We start from the raw sequence: 18,180 nt of genomic DNA on the forward strand, positions 1-18,180 counted from the left end.
CTTTCTTTCCAACATGTCTGTGTGCCCTTGCTTTTCTTGCCTTATTTTACTCTCTGGGACCTCTAGTACAATGTTGAATAGCAGTGGTGAAAGCAAATGTCCTTGTTTGTTCCTGATATCAAAAACAAATCAAATACATTTCCTCCTGATATCAGTTTTTTCTTTTTTAAAAATCATGAATAGGTATTGAATTTGTCAAGTCTTCTTTCTATATTTATTGAGATATCCATGTTTTTAACCTGTTAATATGGTGAATTACACTGATTAATTTTTGAATTTTAAAGCCAACATTGCATTACTGGGCTAAACTCTACTTGAGTAGAGTTTAAAAAAACTCAAAAAAAAACACTTTTTTTTTTTTTTTAATCTTTATTGGAATATAATTGCTTTACAATGGTGTGTTAGTTTCTGCTTTATAACAAAGTGAATCAGCTATACATATACATGTATCCCCATATCTCCTCCCTCTTGTGTCTCCCTCCCACCCCTCTAGGTGGTCACAAAGCACCGAGCTGATCTCCCTATGCTATGCAGCTGCTTCCCACTAGCTATCTATTTTACATTTGGTAGTATATATATGTCCATGCCACTCTCTCACTTCATCCCAGCTTACCCTTCCCCCCTTGCCGTGTCCTCAAGTCCATTCTCCACATCGGCGTCCTTATTCCTGTCCTGCCCTTAGGTTCTTCAAAACCTTTTTTTTGGTTCCGTATATATGTGTTAGCATATGGTATTTCTTTTTCTCTTTCTGACTTACTTCACTCTGTATGACAGACTCTAGGTCCATCTACCTTACTACAAATAACTCAATTTCATTTCTTTTTATGGCTGAGTAATATTCCACTGTATATATGTGCCATATCTTCTTTATCTACTCATCTGTCGATGGACAGTTAGGTTGCTTCCATGTCCTGGCTATAGTAAACAGAGCTGCAGTGAACATTGTGGTACATGACTCTTTTTGAATTTTGGTTTTCTCACGGTATATACCCAGTAGTGGGCTTGCTGGGTTGTATGGTAGTTCTATTTTTAATTTTATAAGGAACCTCCATACTGTTCTCCATAGTGGCTGTATCAATTTACATTCCCACCAACAGTGCAAGAGGGTTCCCTTTTCTCCACACCCTCTCCAGCATTTATTGTTTGTAGATTTTTTGATTATAGCCATTCTGACTGGTGTGAGGTGATACCTCATTGTAGTTTTGATTTGCATTTCTCTAATGATTAGTGATGTTGAGCATCCTTTCATGTGTTTGTTGGCAATCTGTATGTCTTCTTTGGGGAAATGTCTGTTTAGGTCTTCTGCCCGTTTTTGGATTGGGTTGTTTGTTTATTTGAAATTGAGCTGCATGAGCTGCTTGTATATTTTGGAGATTAATCCTTTGTCAGTTGCTTCATTTGCAAATATTTTCTCCCATTCTGAGGGTTGTCTTTTCGTCTTGTTTATGGTTTTCATTGCTGTGCAAAAGCTTTTAAGTTTCATTAGGTCCCATTTGTTTATTTTTGTTTTTATTGCGATTTCTCTAGGAGGTGGGTCAAAAAGGATCTTGCTGTGATTTATGTCATAGAGGGTTCTGCCTATATTTTCCTGTAAGAGTTTTATAGTGTCTGGCCTTACATTTAGGTCTTTAGTCTATCTTGAGTTTATTTTTGTGTATGGTGTTAGGGAGTGTTCCAATTTCATTCTTTTACATGTAGCTGTCCAGTTTTCCCAGCACCACTTATCGAAGAGGCTCTCTTTTTTCCATTGTATATTCTTGCCTCCTTTATCAAAAATAAGGTGACCATATTTCTGTGAGTTTATCTCTGGGCTTTCTATCCTGTTCCATTGATCTATATTTCTGTTTTTGTGCCAGTACCATGCTGTCTTGATTACTGTAGCTTTGTAGTATAGTCTGAAGTCCAGGAGCCTGATTCCTCCAGCTCTGTTTTTCTTTCTCAAGATTGCTTTGGCTATTCGGGGCCTTTTGTGTTTCCATGCAAATTGTGAAATTTTTTGTTCTAGTTCTGTGAAAAATGCCATTGGTAGTTGGATAGGGATTGCATTGAATCTGTAGATTGCTTTGTAGTATAGTCATTTTCACAATGTTGATTCTTCCAATCCAAGAACATGGTATATCTCTGCATCTGTTTGTATCATATTTAATTTCTTTCATCAGTGTCTTATACTTTTCTGCATACAGGTCTTTTGTCTCCTTAGGTGGGTTTATTCCTAGGTGTTTTATTCTTTTTGTTGCAGTGGTAATTGGGAATGTTTCCTTAATTTCTCTTTCAGATTTTTCATCGTTAGTGTATAGGAATGCAAGAGATTTCTGTGCATTAATTTTGTATCTTGCTACTTTACCAAATTCATTGATTAGCTCTAGTAGTTTTCTGGTAGCATCTTTAGGATTCTCTATGTATAGTATCATGTCATCTGCAGACAGTGACAGCTTTACTTCTTTTCTGATTTGGATTCCCTTTATTTCTTTTCCTTCTCTGATTGCTGTGGCTAACACTTCCAAAACTATGTTGAATAATAGTGGTGGGAGTGGACATCCTTGTCTTGTTCCTGATCTTAGTGGAAATGGTTTCACTTTTTCACCACTGAGAATGATGTTGGCTGTGGGTTTGTCATATATGGCCTTTATTATGTTGAGCTAAGTTCCTTCTATGCCTACTTTCTGGAGGGTTTTTATCATAAATGGGTGTTGAATTCTGTTGAAACCTTTTTCTGCATCTATTGAGATGATCATATGGTTTTTCTCCTTCAGCTTGTTAATATGGTATATCACATTGATTGATTTGCGTGTATGGAAATATCCTTGCATTCCTGGGATATACCCCACTTGATCATGGTGTATGATCCTTTTAATGTGTTGTTGGATTCCGTTTGCTAGTATTTTGTTGAAGATTTTTGCATCTATGTTCATCAGTGATATTGGCCTGTAGTTTTCCTTCCTTGTGACATCTTTTGTCTGGTTTTGGTATCAGGGTGATGGTGGCCTCGTGGAATGAGTTTGATAGTGTTCCTCCCTCTGCTATATTTTGGAAGAGTTTGAGAAGGATAGATGTTAGCTCTTCTCTAAATGTTTGATAGAATTTGCCTGTGAAGCCATCTGGTCCTGGGCTTTTGTTTGTTGGAAGATTTTAAATCACAGTCACAATTTCAGTGCTTGTGATTGGTCTGTTTATATTTTCTATTTTTTTCTTGGTTCAGTCTCAGAAGGTTGTGCTTTTCTTAGAAATTGTCCATTTCTTCCACGTTGTCCATTTTATTGGCATATGCTTGCTTGTACTAATCTCTCATGATCCTTTGTATTTCTGAGGTGTCAGTGGTTACTTCTCCTTTTTCATTTCTAATTCTATTGATTTGAGTCTTCTCCCTTTTTCTCTTGATGAGTCTGGCTAATGGTTTATCAATTTTGTTTTTCTTCTCAAAGAACCAGCTTTTAGTTTTATTGATCTTTGCTATTGTTTCCTTCATTTCTTTCTGATATGATCTTTATGATTTATTTCCTTCTGCTAACTTTGGGGTTTTTTTGTTCTTCTTTCTCTAATTGCTTTAGGTGTAAGGTTAGGTTGTTTATTTTAGATTTCTTTTGTTTCTTGAGGTAGGATTGTACTGCTATAAAGTTCCCTCTTAGAACTGCATTTGCTACATCCTATAGGTTTTGGGTCATCATGTTTTAATTGTCATTTGTTTCTAGGTATTTTTTGATTTCCCCTTTGATTTCTTCAGTGGTGTCTTAGTTATTTAATAGTGTATTGTTTAGCCTCCATGTGTTTGTATTTTTTACAGATTTTTTCCCTTAATTGATATCTAGACTTATTGCGTTGTGGTCAGAAAAGATACTTGATACGATTTCAATTTTCTTAAATTTATCAAGGCTTGATTTGTGACCCAAGATATGGTCTATCCTGGAGAATGTTCCATAAGCACTTGAGAAGAGTGTGTATTCTGTTGTTTCTGGATGGAATGTCCTATAATAAATCAATTAAGTCCTATAAGTATTAATTATGTCCATATTGTTTAATGTATCATTTAAAGCTTGTGTCTCCTTATTTTCATTTTGGATGATCTGTCCATTGGTGAAAGTGGGGTGTTAAAGTCCCTTACTATGTTTCTGTTATTGTTGATTTCCCCTTTTTTGGCTGTTAGCATTTGCATTATGCATCCTATGTTGGGTGCATAAATATTTACAATTGTTATATCTTCTCTTGGATTGATCTCTTGATCATTATGTAATGTCCTTCTTTGTCTCTTGTAATAGTCTTTATTTTAATGTCTGTTTTGTCTGATATGAGAATTGCTGCTCCAGCTTTCTTTTGACTTCCATTTGCATGGAATTTCTTTTTCCATCCCCTCACTTTCAGTCTGTATGTGTCCCTAGGTCTGAAGTGGGTCTCCTGTAGACAACATATATACAGGTCTTGTTATTGTATCCATTCAGCCAGTCTATGTCTTTTGGTTGGAGGATTTAATCCATTTACATTTAAGGTAGTTATCGATATGTATGTTCCTATTAACATTTTCTGAATTGTTTTGGGTTTGTTATTGTAAGTCTTTTGCTTCTCTTGTGTCTCCTGCCTAGAGAAGTTCATTTAACATTTGTTATAAAGCTGGTTTGGTGGTGCTGAATTCTCTTAGCTTTTGCTTATCTGCAAAAGTTTTAATTTCTCATTCTGAATCTGAATGAGAACTTTGCTGTGTAGAGTAATCTTGGTTGTAGATTCTTCTCTTTCATCACTTTAAATATGTCCTGCCAGTCCCTCTGTCTTGCAGAGTTTCTGCTGAAAGATCAGCTGTTAACCTTACGGGGATTCCCTTGTATGTTATTTGTTGTTTTTCCCTTGCTGCTTTTAATATTTTTTCTTTATACTTAATTTTTAATAGTTTGATTAATATGTGTCTTGGCGTGTTTCTCCTTAGATTTATCCTGTATGGGACTCTCTGCGCTTCCTGGACTTGTTTATTTCCTTTCCTATTTTAGGGATGTTTTCAACTATAATCTCTTCAAATATTTTCTCAGTCCCTTTCTTTTTCTCTTCTTCTTCTGGGACCCCTATAATTCAAATATTCATACGTTTAATGTTTTCCCAGAAATCTCTAAGACTGTCCTCAGTTCTTTTCATTCTTTTTTCTTTATTCTGCTCTGCAGGAGTTATTTCCACTATTTTATCTTCCAGGTCACTTATCCGTTCTTCTGCCTCAGTTATGCTGCTATTGAGTCCTTCTAGAGAATTTTTATTTTCATTTATTTTGTTGTTCATCCTTGTTATTTGCTCTTTAGTTCTTCTAGGTCCTTGTTAAACGTTTCTTGTATTTTCTCCATTCTATTTCCAAGATTTTAGATCATCTTTACTATCATTACTCTGAATTCTTTTTTGGGTAGACTGCCTATTTCCTCTTCATTTGTTTGGTCTGGTGGGTTTTTACCTTGCTCCTTCATCTGCTGTGTGTTTCTCTGTCTTCTCATTTTGCTTAACTTCCTATGTTTGGGGTCTCCTTTTCACAGGCTGCAGGTTCATAGTTTCCGTTGTTTTTGGTATCTGCCCCCAGTGGGTGAGGTTGGTTCAGTGGATTATGTAGGCTTCCTGGTGGAGGGGACACTAGTGCCTGTGTTCTGGGGGATGAAGCTGGATCTTGTCTTTCTGGTGGGCAGGACCGTGTCTGGTGGTGTGTTTTGAGGTGTCTGTGACCTTATTATGATTTTAGGCAGTCTCTCTGCTAATGGGTGGTGTTGTGTTCCTGTCTTGCTAGTTGTCTGGCATAGGGTGTCCAGCACCGGAGCTTGCTGGTTGTTGAGTGGAGCTGGGTCTTAGTGTTGAGATGAAGATCTCTGGGAGAGCTTTTGCCTTTTGATATTACATGGAGCCAGGAGGTCTCTGTTGGACCAATGTCCTGAACTCGGCTCTCCCACCTCAGAGGCACAGGCCTGACTCCCACTCGGAGCACCAACACCTTGTCAGCCACGTGGCTCAGAAGAAAAGGGAGAAAAAAAGAAAGAAAGAAAGAAAGAAACAGGTACCTGGGGAGTTTTTGCCTTTTGGGAAGTCTGAGGTCTTCTGCCAGCATTCAGTAGGTGTTCTGTAGGAGTTGTTCCACATGTAGATGTATTTCTGATGTATTTTTGGGGAGGAAGGTGATCTCCATTTCGTACTCCTCCTCCATCTTGAACATCTCCTGGATTTGTTTTCTTAAGGCCTCACTTACTACTCTGTCAGTCTTCAGCTCTACTTTGCCAATAGATGATGTGTTGGTTACAGCCCTGTCTTTTGAAATTGGTATTATATTTAAACTAAATTCAACAAATGCCTCTTGTGCCACTGTGAAAGACATATTAAATAAGTGTTCAACATAGTATGATACTCTTCACACTTGGTTGTTTTTCAGAATTTTAAATTACTTAACATTTGAGTAAGAATATTGACCACATATCCACTATTGTTTTTTAAAAAAATATATTTGTTTGGATTCTATTTAAAGAGAATAATTTTTCTTAAATTTTACTTTTTTTGTGTGTGTGTGAGTGTATTAATTGACAAAATATGTGACAGCCTACCCAGATATTTTACTTGATTTTGGACTATCTTTGATCATTGAGTCACATAGATTTCTTTATACCAGGAAGCTAGAATTTCTTCCACATAAGACCACATATGAGAAATCTGTAGTGATTACTGCAACTTGTATAATTATTAAATACAGATATAAGAGGCAATAGATGTTAGAATACTGAACAGTATTATTTATAAGGAAATGCTCTAATTTTAACTAAATTTTCTTCCTTCTTGTCTCCCTCACTCCCTCTCCTTCCCTCCCTCTCCCCTCCTTCCTTACTTCCTTTCTTTTTACTTTTTTAAAACACCTAACATTTATCAAGTGCTTTTTCTATATCAGGTTTTGTTCTAAGTGTTAAATATTTATGAGCTCATTTAATACTTGTAATGACTCTGGAAGGTAAGTGCTGTTTATAGTTATGGGTAGAAACTGAGGGGCAGAATTAGTCTTTTTTAATATATTGGTAGATGTTTTTAATTCACACTTTTACAGATGAGAAAATATGGTTTATTAAATAAGAAATGTTAATTATCACTTAAAATTAAAATTAAAGTTAAAATTGATGATTGGCATATTTTTTTTGTATTGTCAGAAGTGGTCCAGGGCTTCCCTGGTGGCCCAGTGGTTGAGAATCCACCTGCCAATGCAGGGGACACGGGTTCGATCCCTGGTCCGGGAAGATCCCACGTGCCGCAGAGCAACTAAGCCCGTGTGCCACAATTACTGAGCCTGTGCTCTAGAACCATGGGGCCACAACTACTGAGCCTGCGAACCACAACTACTGAGCCCGCATGACACAACTACTGAAGCCCACATGCCTAGAGCCCGTGCTCTGCAACAAGAGAAGCCACCACAATGAGAAGCCCACTCACCGCAATGAAGACCCAACGCAGCCAAAAATAAATAAATAAAATAAATAAATTCATTAAATAAAAAAAAAAGACGTGGTCCAGTAGGAAAAAAGAAGGAACAGTAGTTTAATTGAACTCATTGTCACCTAGTTTATACCTGATACTTAGATGGTGAGTCTTGATATTTTGACCACTACTCAGCTTTCTCATCTGTAAAAAAGATTGGATAATCAACTACTACTCCAATATTTAGTAAGCAAACAAGGTATTAGATACAAAAGTTTTGTGAAAAACATAAATTGCTTCAAAAATATTCATGTGCTTCTTCATGTATGTGAATGAACATATGGTAGCTTAGATAATTTAAAGAATTAGGTAGAATTAATTTTCAGAGATGCAGGGTATCTAAGAGTACAGAATAGTCAGAAGCAGCCCAAGGAAGCTTGAATCATATGGACTGTGTCAGGGAAAGACAAGGAGTGAAAGGTTACTCTCTAGTCAGATTAATCATGAACAATGAAGGGGAAATAGAAAGTAGCTAAGAAATGTCTGTAAAGGAAATCATGGATAGGATCAGTGTCATTGGAAGTATGCCTGAGATGATCTTACCAGCAGCCTGAGAATATCTTACCAGCGGCCTTGTGCTAGAGGAAGAGAAGAGTAAATGGTGCAAATAATGCACCAACCGAAGAAAGTAAAAAAGGAAAGATCCTTTTAATCAATAGTTATGAAGAAACAGTTGAAGGCTTTGAACTTAGTAAAATACTTTATGCTATTCTTGCAATTGAGTTAAAACAAATTATCAGAAAACACAAGGTTTTTAACCATCTTGCTGTTCTAGACACAATGTGTGAACTGTAAACACAGAAATAAATTTTATAGCATTCTTATTTTCAATCCATTGATATTGAACTCAGCCAGTTACTTTTCCCTCATCATTCATCATTCAGTGAACCTCAGCCTGTCCAACCTCTCGTCCTTCTGTAATCACCCTTTGTTTGGCTGCTCTTTTACATAGACTCTGACAGAATCATTTTTCCTTAAGCCATATAGAAATGTCATGCCCAGCTTTAGTTCCACACCTCAATGAATGATGTCCTATTCAAAAGCTCTAATACACACTTTAGCATTTAAAAACATGCTGCACATTGTTATTGTTCCATGTTGCAAGTCTTCTTTTCTCATCTATCAAAATTGGAAATGCTATTACCCATCAGTATGCAATACTTCTGCCCCACCTGCAAACCCTTTCCACCCTTACTCCATTCTTCTCCCCACCAGTTCCTAACTCATGACTAAGCACAAAGGTGATGCTTTGTTTATGGAATGAAACATTTGTGAGACCCACAAAAAAAAGGCGCATTGAGGGCATGTTTAACACTACTTTCAATTATGTCCTTCAGCTTTACTGTTAGGGGAAAAGAAGATGATAAGCCATTTGACAAAATCAACTGATAAGGAGGCAAATGCACCTTGTTTCAGAAGAAGGAAGAATAGAGCAGGCATAGGATGAGGCTTTTCTTATTTGTCAGTAGTGTGAGTGCAAGTTGTATGCTGTTTAGGTTTTAAAGTATAGAAGAACCATATGGGTACATTTCTGTGTATTGCATCTAGGCCTTCCTTAGAACAGTGGGTGCATTTTAAGAATGTTTAAAAACACATTCTTAGTAATGAGTTGGCATTTATTAAGGCAGTGTTAATATCCTTTTAAAATCACTTTTTGCTAGAGTTACTAATTTGATACAACATTTCTACCTCATTTATTAAATTTTCTTATAGCAACTGTGTACCTTACTTTGATGTTTTGTGAAGATAATATAAAGGTAAAGTGATTTGGAAATTTTGGAAAGGAATCTTTTTTTTTTCTTTTTAACTATATAACTGGAAATTTCTTATAGAGGAAATTTTATAAGAGTGTAGGCTCTGGATCAAACTGCCTGGTTCTAGTCCTGATGATACCACTTAGTAGTGTGAACTTGGGAAAACTACCTCTCTGTGCCTCAGTCTCTTTTGTAAATAGGAAGATAAAGATAGAACCTTCCTCCTAGGATTGCTATGATGATTAAGTGAGCTAGTGCCTGTAAAGTGTTAAGAATAGTGCCTGGCTCAGACTACTGCTCAATAGTATTAGCTATTAAAGAAAATGTTAGATTCCTCCAAGATAAGTGTATTTTTACCGCCTGTTTTACAAGGGGACCATAAAGTATCTGAATGTGAGGTTATGTCCCTATGTCCCATAGTTAAAATAGACTAGAAAAACCGGAGCTCTGATACCACTTATTGTAATTAAACTTTTAAGTTTCAACCTACATGAAGGATGTATTTATGTTAAATGTTCAAATGAGATGTCTTCACTTAGTAGATAATATTCTTTTAAAAAGAGTTATTCTATTTGTTTTTAAGTTATATGATCATCCTGTGAATAACTTTTAGAGTGTTGATGACTTTTAGATTTAAACTCAATAGACGCTCTTATCAAAAAGTGGCTGAGAGATAGTGTCCTCTGTGCCTTCATCAAAAAGAGAAGTGAAGAGTTTTCTCTTCATGTTATGATTGTCAGGAAGATTAATTGCTGGCAATAACAGTAGAAGAGTTAAACCTGCAAACAATAGTTCACCTGTGTGCTTAGGAAGTACAAGGAGTTCAGGCTTAATTACATGTAGTATGTAATGCCTGGAGAGGCAAAGATGAGGCTAAGGGGTGTGGACTTTACCCCCTGGAATTGGGTAAAGATAAACTGAAGGATCTTAACAAGAGATATATTCAGAGTGGAGATTGAAACATGATTAATGACTGAGGGGAGGGCCCAATGAGGAGAAGTGTTGAAAAAGAAAGAAGAGAGAACCAATGAAGGAATGTTCTAGTCTCAGGAGATGTGAATCAGAAACATAGGTGGAGAAACTGGATACTGAAAGAGTTGATAAATGATGTTGAGGGCCCTGGTGAAATTGTAGGTGCATCTTTCCAATGGCATTTACCCACAGTTTGGAACAGTTTTGAAACTCCCTCCTTATAAGAGTGGAGAAGCCCATTCTGGTATTGAGAGCTGCTGGGTGGATGTTTGAGAGAGTGTGTGGCTAGGAATTGAGTGCCTGATTCATGTAATAGTCTAGGCTGTAAATAGAAAAGTTAGACTAGGAGGGAACTATAAGCCTAAAGAATATGGGAGATAAAGCACCCAGAATTTATAATGAGGTCTCAAAGAGCGCATGTAGTATGAGGATGTGAAAGATCTGGAAGGACAGAATACAGAGAGTAACACATTGCAGTCAGTATTTTGGAACGATGACAAAGTTCAGGTTGTGGCTAAATTGGGGTAGCACCGAAGGTCATGGAGCTGTAAGATTTATGATCTTGTCCACCTGAATGTTGAAGTCTTCCAGATTGTTGAGAGAAGTTTGCTTTGAGATGTGGTTACAGATATTTTTGTAGGTTTAAGGCCAGGAGTCAAATTTTAATGAAAATGGCAGAGTAGTTGGGAAGTCAAAGTTAACATCAATTGAAGTTACAAATGGTGGTTAAAGAGCTGGATATTATCATTTTCAAAATGGGACTTTTTGCATGAGGGTAAAAGAGTAATAGGTAGAATCGATAACAATGATTAATTAGTGAATAATCTGTAGAATGTAATAACATTTGCTGGAAACTCCCTATTTTCCTTCTTACAGTAATAAATCTGGGGCCCAGAACAGGGAAGTGATTTGCCCAAGGTCACACAGTTATAGAACTAGTAAATAGTAGAATCAATGTTTGAGTCAGGTGTCTTTAAACTACAGTATTCCATCTCTACTGGACATTGGAACTAAAATTTTTTATTTTAATTTTCAAAATTTGTATTTAAACCAGATTTTAGAGCTTTTAAGTCTTTTTTTGAAACTGGCACATAATCTTACACGTTTTATCCTTTTTAATAGTGTGATTTTTAGTGTTTCTTTGTTACTACTTTTTTCCATTTTGAAGTAGTTAAGGATGGGCTAGCATAATATTTATTTTATTTATTGCTCCCTTTCTCTATTTTCTTAACTTCGCTAACATAGATTCTATTTTTGTTGTCAGCACTGGGATGTTAGAAACTTGCCATTTACAAACCTCTTCCATAGGTAATTCTAATTTAAATGATTAATCTTCCTACGAAAAGAAAAAATATATCTGTGACTGACCCTGGGAATCTGGGAATTCTTTACTTTGAGCTATTAGCACCACTGTTCATTTTTTGAAATCCAGCTGTTAATTGTTTATGCAGCATTCATCCTATTGGAACAGTGCAATTTCAAATGTTTGCCTCTTTTTTACACTCGGGTAATTAAAAGCAGCAGTATCTCATTCTAAGCAGTGGGCTACCCATATCTTAAAATCTAGAGAGAAAGAGAAGAGGACGATAGCTTTCATTTCCAGTGTCTCAATTACATAATAATGGCTTAACTCCTCCTTTCCCACACCTCAAGAAACATTTCTGTTAAATCTGAATGGGAAGATAGAGCACATTCTATTGGAACATTGGCATTACATAAGTAATTGTCACTTTTAAAAGTAGTTTTTATAATTTTGTTGTAAGATGATGCAGTTAGCATCTGTTGTCAGTGTACTGTAATGGTGTACACTAAAGTTCTACATCCCTCTTCTTTCACAGGGTGAATTTGGAAACAAAGTAATTTTCAGAGATCTGAAAGACTGAGCTTGATATATTAGAAAAAGTTACCATAATGCCTAACATAACTATTCTTATTTCTCATGTCCTTAAAATGGTACTCCTTTCCCTTCTTCCACTCCCAATGTTTTCCGGGTTGTGCTAAGTTTTGTTTCTACTCTGGAGTGTGTGGAGGGAAAGAGAAACAAAATAGTCAAGGAGAAAAAAAACTTATCTGAATATTCTTTAAATTATTTTCCTTGTAGTCCTTCAAACTTGTAGTCTTAAATTTCTTAAAGTATCTACTGTTTCATAAATTATATATATATAGTTTGATTCATTTGCTAATATTAACTTACAGTATTTTCAGTGTTGTGGCTAAGTAAGAAGTAGAAAATCACTGATTTTTCAGGAGCTAAAGATTATTATTTTAAACTTTCATGCAGTCAATTTACTGAGAACCCACTATGTCCCAGGCAATGTTGATTACTGTGTTTGTCGTGTAGTTTTATACTGTCAATTATTTTCAAAAGGAATTTAGAGAACAAGAAAAAATGTTATATATTTACTGACAAATTTATTCAATACCATTTCTGACATCCATCATTTCATCTGAATATCTGAATTTCTATTTAATATCATTTTCATTTTATCTGAAGAACTTTCTTCCATATTTCATGTAGTGCAGGTCTGCTGTCTGTGAATTCTTTCAGCTTTTCTTTGTCAGAAAGTATCACCTTCATTTTTGAAAGATATTTTCTCTGTGCAAAGGCTTCAGGGTTGACAGGTTTTTTTTTTCTTTCAGCACCTTGAAGATACCATTCCATTGTTCTCTAGTTAACATTGTTTCTAATAATGTCAGTGAATATTTTTATCTTTGTTCCTTTATTTTTTTCCTCCTCTGGTTGCTATTACGGTTTTCTCTATATCTCTCTGAGTGATTGGTTGTGATATGCCCTGGTATGGTTTTCTTTGTATTTATACTGCTTGGGATTTGTTTAGCTTCTTGCCTCTACAGGTTATAGTTTTTACCAAATATGAAACATTTTCGGTATTTATTTCCCCAAGTGATTTTTCTGTCTATTTCTTCTGGGACTCCAATTATACATATGTTAGCATACTAGATAATTCCACAGCTCATTGTGGCTCTCCTTTATTTTTTCCCTCAATTTTTATCCCCTCTTTGTCCTTTATTTTGCATGGTTGATATTTGCTGTGTCTTCAGGAGCATGGATCTTTTCTTCTGCAACTGAGGCCATTTATTTAATTTTTCATTTCAGATATTTTATGTTTTAGCTTTAGAAGTTCTATTTGGTTCTATTTTTTATATTTCTAATTATACTCATGTTTTCCTTGAAATCTTTAGCATACTTACAATATCCTTTTTTCTACTGTCTTTTTTAAAAACATTGAAGTATAGTTGATTTACAATATTATATTAGTTTCAGGTGTACAACATAGTGATTCAATATTTTTATAGATTATACTCCATTTAAAGTTATTACAAAATAATGGCTGTATTTTCCTGTGCTGTACAATATATCCTTGTTGCTTATTTTATACATAGTAGTTTGTGTCTCTTAGTCCGATACCCCTAGATTGCTTCCATATCTTGGCAATTGTAAGTAATGCTGCTATGAACATTGTGGTGTATGTATCTTTTTTTTTTTTTTTTTAAGAAATCTTTCTCTTTTTTTTTTTTAAAAGATTTATTTATTGACTGATTGATTGATTGCTATGTTGGGTCTTCGTTTCTGCGCGAGGGCTCCCTCTAGCTGCAGCAAGCGGGGGCCACTCTTCATCGCGGTGCGCAGGCCTCTCACCGTCGCTGCCTCTCTTGCTGCGGAGCACAGGCTCCAGACGCGCAGGCCCAGCAGTTGTGGCTCACGGGCCCAGCTGCTCCGTGGCACGCGGGATCCTCCCAGACCAGGGCCCAAACCTGTGTCCCCTGCATCAGCAGGCAGACTCTCAACCACTGCGCCACCAGGGAAGCCCCTATGTATCTTTTTGAATTAGTATATTCTTTTTCTTCAGATACATACCCAGCAGTGGAATTGCTGGATCATATGGTAGTTCTATTTTTATTTTTTTTTAAAGTTGTTTTTTTATAGCTAGATTATTTATTTATTTATTTATTTTATTTTTTTAGCTGTGTTGGGTCTTCGTCTCGTGCGAGGGCCTTCTCTAGTTGCGGCAAGCGGGGGCCACTCTTCATCATGGTGCAGGGACCACTCTTCATTGCGGTGCGTGGGCCTCTCACTATCGCAGCCCCTCCCGTTGCGGGGCACAGGCTCCAGACGCGCAGGCTCAGCAGTTGTGGCTCACGGGCCCAGTTGCTCCGCGGCATGTGGGATCCTCCCAGACCAGGACTCGAACCCGTGTCCCCTGCATTGGCAGGCAGATTCTCAACCACTGTGCCACCAGGGAAGCCCTATTTTTAGTTTTTTGAGGACTCTCCATACTGTTTTCCATAGTGGATGCCTCAATTTACAATCCCATCAACAGTGTACTAGGGTTCCCTTTTCTGCACATCCTCGCCAACATTTGTTATTTGTAAACTTTTTGGTGATAGCCATTCTGACATGTGTGAGGTGATATCTCATTGTGGTTTTGATTTACATGTCTCTGATGATTAGCATTTTTGAGCATATTTTCGTGTGTCTGCTGGCCATCTGTATATCTTCTTTGGAAATATGTCTGTTCAGGTCTTTGCCCATTTTTTAATTGGGCTGTTTGTTTTTTTGATATTGAGTTGTATGAGCTGTTTACATATTTTGAATATTAACCCCTTATTGGCCATCTTATTTGCCAGTATTTTCTCCCATTCAGTAGGTTTTTACATTTCATCCATGGTTTTCTTCATTGTACAAAAGCTTTTAAGTTTAATTAGTTCCCATTTGTTAATTTTTGCTTTTATTCTTTTGTCTTAGGAGACACATCCAAAAAATATTGCTGTGGTTTATGTCAAAGTGTGTTCTGCCTATATTCTCTCCTAGGAATTTTATGGTTTTAGGTCTTTTTAGGTCTTTGATTCATTTTGAGTTTATTTTTGTATATGGTGTGAGGAAATGTTCTAATCTTATTCTTTTACATGTAGCTGTCCAGTGTACAATATCATTTGAAAGGTCTTCATCTGCTGATTCTATCTTCTGTGTCATTTCTGAGAGTCTTTCTATTATCTGATTTTTCTCCTGGTTGTTTCTGTGTCTTTTTATGTGTAGTAATTTTTGGTTGCATGCTGTGAATTTTATGTTGTTGTTGTGTGTGTGTGTGTGTGTGTGTGTGTGTGTGGTGTCCACATATGTGTATGCATTTTAATTTCCCTTTGAATTAAAAACTTGTGGACCAGCTTGATCAGTTCAGTGTTCATTTTTAAGCTTTATTTGGGTGAGTCTCGGGTAGACTTTACTTTTGGGCTAATTTAACCCTCCTATTAATGCACAGCCCTTCTGAACTTTCCACTGAAAGCCCTGGATAGTCAACAAAGCTGCTCAGACTCACTTATCTCCCAGCCCTATGTGTACTCTGGGAATTGTTCAGCTTATGGTTCCCAGGCAGTTGTTCTTTGCCTCGCCTTATGGAATCTTACCCTAAACATGTACAGCTTGGTGTTTGGCCAGAGACTCAAGGATACACTGTGCAGATTTATGGGGCTCTATCTTTACATACTTTTCTCTTTGGGGGAACTCTCCTCACAAACTGCAACTTCCTCAGTCTCTCTAAACTCTGATCTGTCTCCTCAACTCAGTGATAATGCCTTATTTGGCTATTTTCCTACTCCTTGTGCCACAGTCTATATGACATATGTATATAGTATAATATAGAGTATGTAATATAGAATATATAGTATGTATATATATGTAGTATATAGTACATACTATCGTATATGTACAGTACCTTTAGGCAAAATCTGATCTTAGGGCTCATTTCATTTGTTTTTCTTCTCTCAGGAATTGCCATCTTTCCCTGCCTGCTAAACAGTATCTGAAAAGAGTGGTATCATATATTTGATACAGTTTCTTTGTGTTTACAGGAGGAGGACAAATCCATGATGCTGGAGGCAGAAGTCCCTGCTAATTTAGTTTTGGTTCTGATTTATTCTTATAAATGGGTGCTTAGTTAATGGAAATCCTGTCCAGTTGATTATGCAGGGTATAATAGGGCCATACCTTTGAGATTTGAGCCTTGGTATTGACTCACCTGGTATAGAATTTTAATTAAGCACAGACTGGACCATACTGAATGGCAGCAAGATTACTGGCAAAGATGTAGCAATTTTATTAGATTACTCTTTCATTAATTTAGCATTAGTGAAGTTTTGAAAAATTTTTCAGTTTGTGTTATACCCTCTTGAATTAGATCCCATTATTATAAATAATGTTTTTCTGATGTGAATTGATTTAGCTGTATTGTTAATTACTGTATCATTTTAAAATGTCAGGAGCATCGTTTCTTGCTATTACAACCATCTATGCTGAGACTGGGTCAGGTTTTGTAGTACCAAGTGCTTCTGCCAAAGCAGGAGTGGAGGCCATGAGCAAGTGAGTACTACTGTGTTAATCCTGTCACTGAAGGTAAATAATATGCTTTGGTAGCTTGTGTAACTAAATTCCTGCTTTCTAGTCTCTTTCCAGAGAAAAATAAAACAAAGACTAATTTGGATTCACCAGGAGACATTCTATTTCATGAATAGGTCCTATTTGTCTACAGCAGCACTGTCCAATAGAATTTTCTGCAATGATCGAACTGTTCTGTAAATCTGCAGTATCCAATAGCTATATGTGGCCATTGAACCCTTGTATTCTGGCTACTGTGACTGAGAAACTAAATTTTATTTAATTTTAATTACTTATCCAGTATGACTGTGTATTATAAAGTATGAGAAAAGGGCTGATAGGAACTCAGACTACTGTATCCATGTATCTTTACTAGTGCCCCCTCTGACCTCTCTTAAACATACCTTCATCCTTTTATTGTACCTACTATACACGATTAATAGAACTAACATAGACAGTGACCACTTGTCAGCTCTTTTGGCCTTTTCTCAGCAGCATATGATTGCTTTTTGAATCTGTTCCCCACTGGCCTTTTCCACTGTCTTAGTTGTAATGTAAGGTCTTATCATTGCTTGTCTTGCTTATTGTAATAACCCCCTAATATGTTTCTCTGCTACCAGTTTCTTTTCTCTTTATTTTTTATTCACATTCCCACCAGACTCACCTTACTAAAAATGTATATCTGCTTATTATAATGCCTAGCTAAAACCTTAGATCATTTTTCTATTACTCTTTGGAATAAAAGCCAAAACTCAATATGGTATTCTAAACAGACTTGTCCCTGGCCTTTCTTTATTCATTGATTTATTTGATAAATATTTATTGTGTATCTTTTGTGTACATGGGATAAAGGGATATGATAGTGATGGAAATAGAACAGTCCTCATTCTCACCTGAACTTGCATTCTTTTACCATTATTCCTGTGCTTTTAATCACCATCATTCCTGTGCTCTATATTTTCTTAAACACACCACACATTTTCATATCTCTATGCCTGGGTTATGCTGTTGTTGGAATTTGCTGTGATATTTTGCCTCTCTTCAGGGCGCTTGTATCACCTCCTCTGGGATATTTTCTTTCATTCCTCTAGAAGAGAATTAACCATTCTCTACTCTTTGCACCCTTAAAACTTTGTTTATTCCAATCTAGTGAGAAGACTAACACATTAATAAATGCCATCCAGTGTTGTAGATTCTAAAATGAAGGGGCACAGAGAAGGGCATTGTAGACTATTTTTAACATATCATTAAAGCTATATGACTTCCCCCCTAGAATGTGTGTTCTGTGGGAGAAGAAAGCATATCTTATTCATCTTTGTATACTCATTGCTCAGCAAGATCTGGTACGTAGCTGGTGCTCAGTGCTTGCAGAACTACATAATTGTTCTCTTTTTCGAGTAGTCTCAAGGTTCTTTTTAACATTTAAACCACTAATACACATTTGTTTGAGATACAAAGAAGTCATACTTTACTCAGCAGTTTAGTTTGAATAGAGATAATTACCGTTTTTGGGTTTTTTTTTTAAGGTCAAATGGTATTGGAAATAAGGGATTTGAACTTGACTATTTTGGCACCATTTGTACAATATTTGTTTTGGCGAGA

The 18,180-nt window shown here is 36.3% G+C and overlaps 1 protein-coding gene across 1 annotated transcript in view; it reads left to right on the forward strand.

Moving 5' to 3' along the window:
• The window catches only part of DECR1 (2,4-dienoyl-CoA reductase 1), a 72,826-nt gene that overhangs the window by 42,184 nt on the left and 12,462 nt on the right, over positions 1-18,180 (forward strand). Inside the window, exon 6 of the mRNA XM_082434044.1 lies at positions 16,464-16,563. Within this exon, the coding sequence (XP_082290170.1) occupies positions 16,464-16,563 (100 nt within the window). The remainder of the gene's footprint in view (positions 1-16,463; positions 16,564-18,180) is intronic.

Source organism: Balaenoptera physalus (assembly GCF_965194825.1).
Source record: "Balaenoptera physalus genome assembly, chromosome: 17".
Lineage (NCBI taxonomy): Eukaryota > Metazoa > Chordata > Mammalia > Artiodactyla > Balaenopteridae > Balaenoptera > Balaenoptera physalus.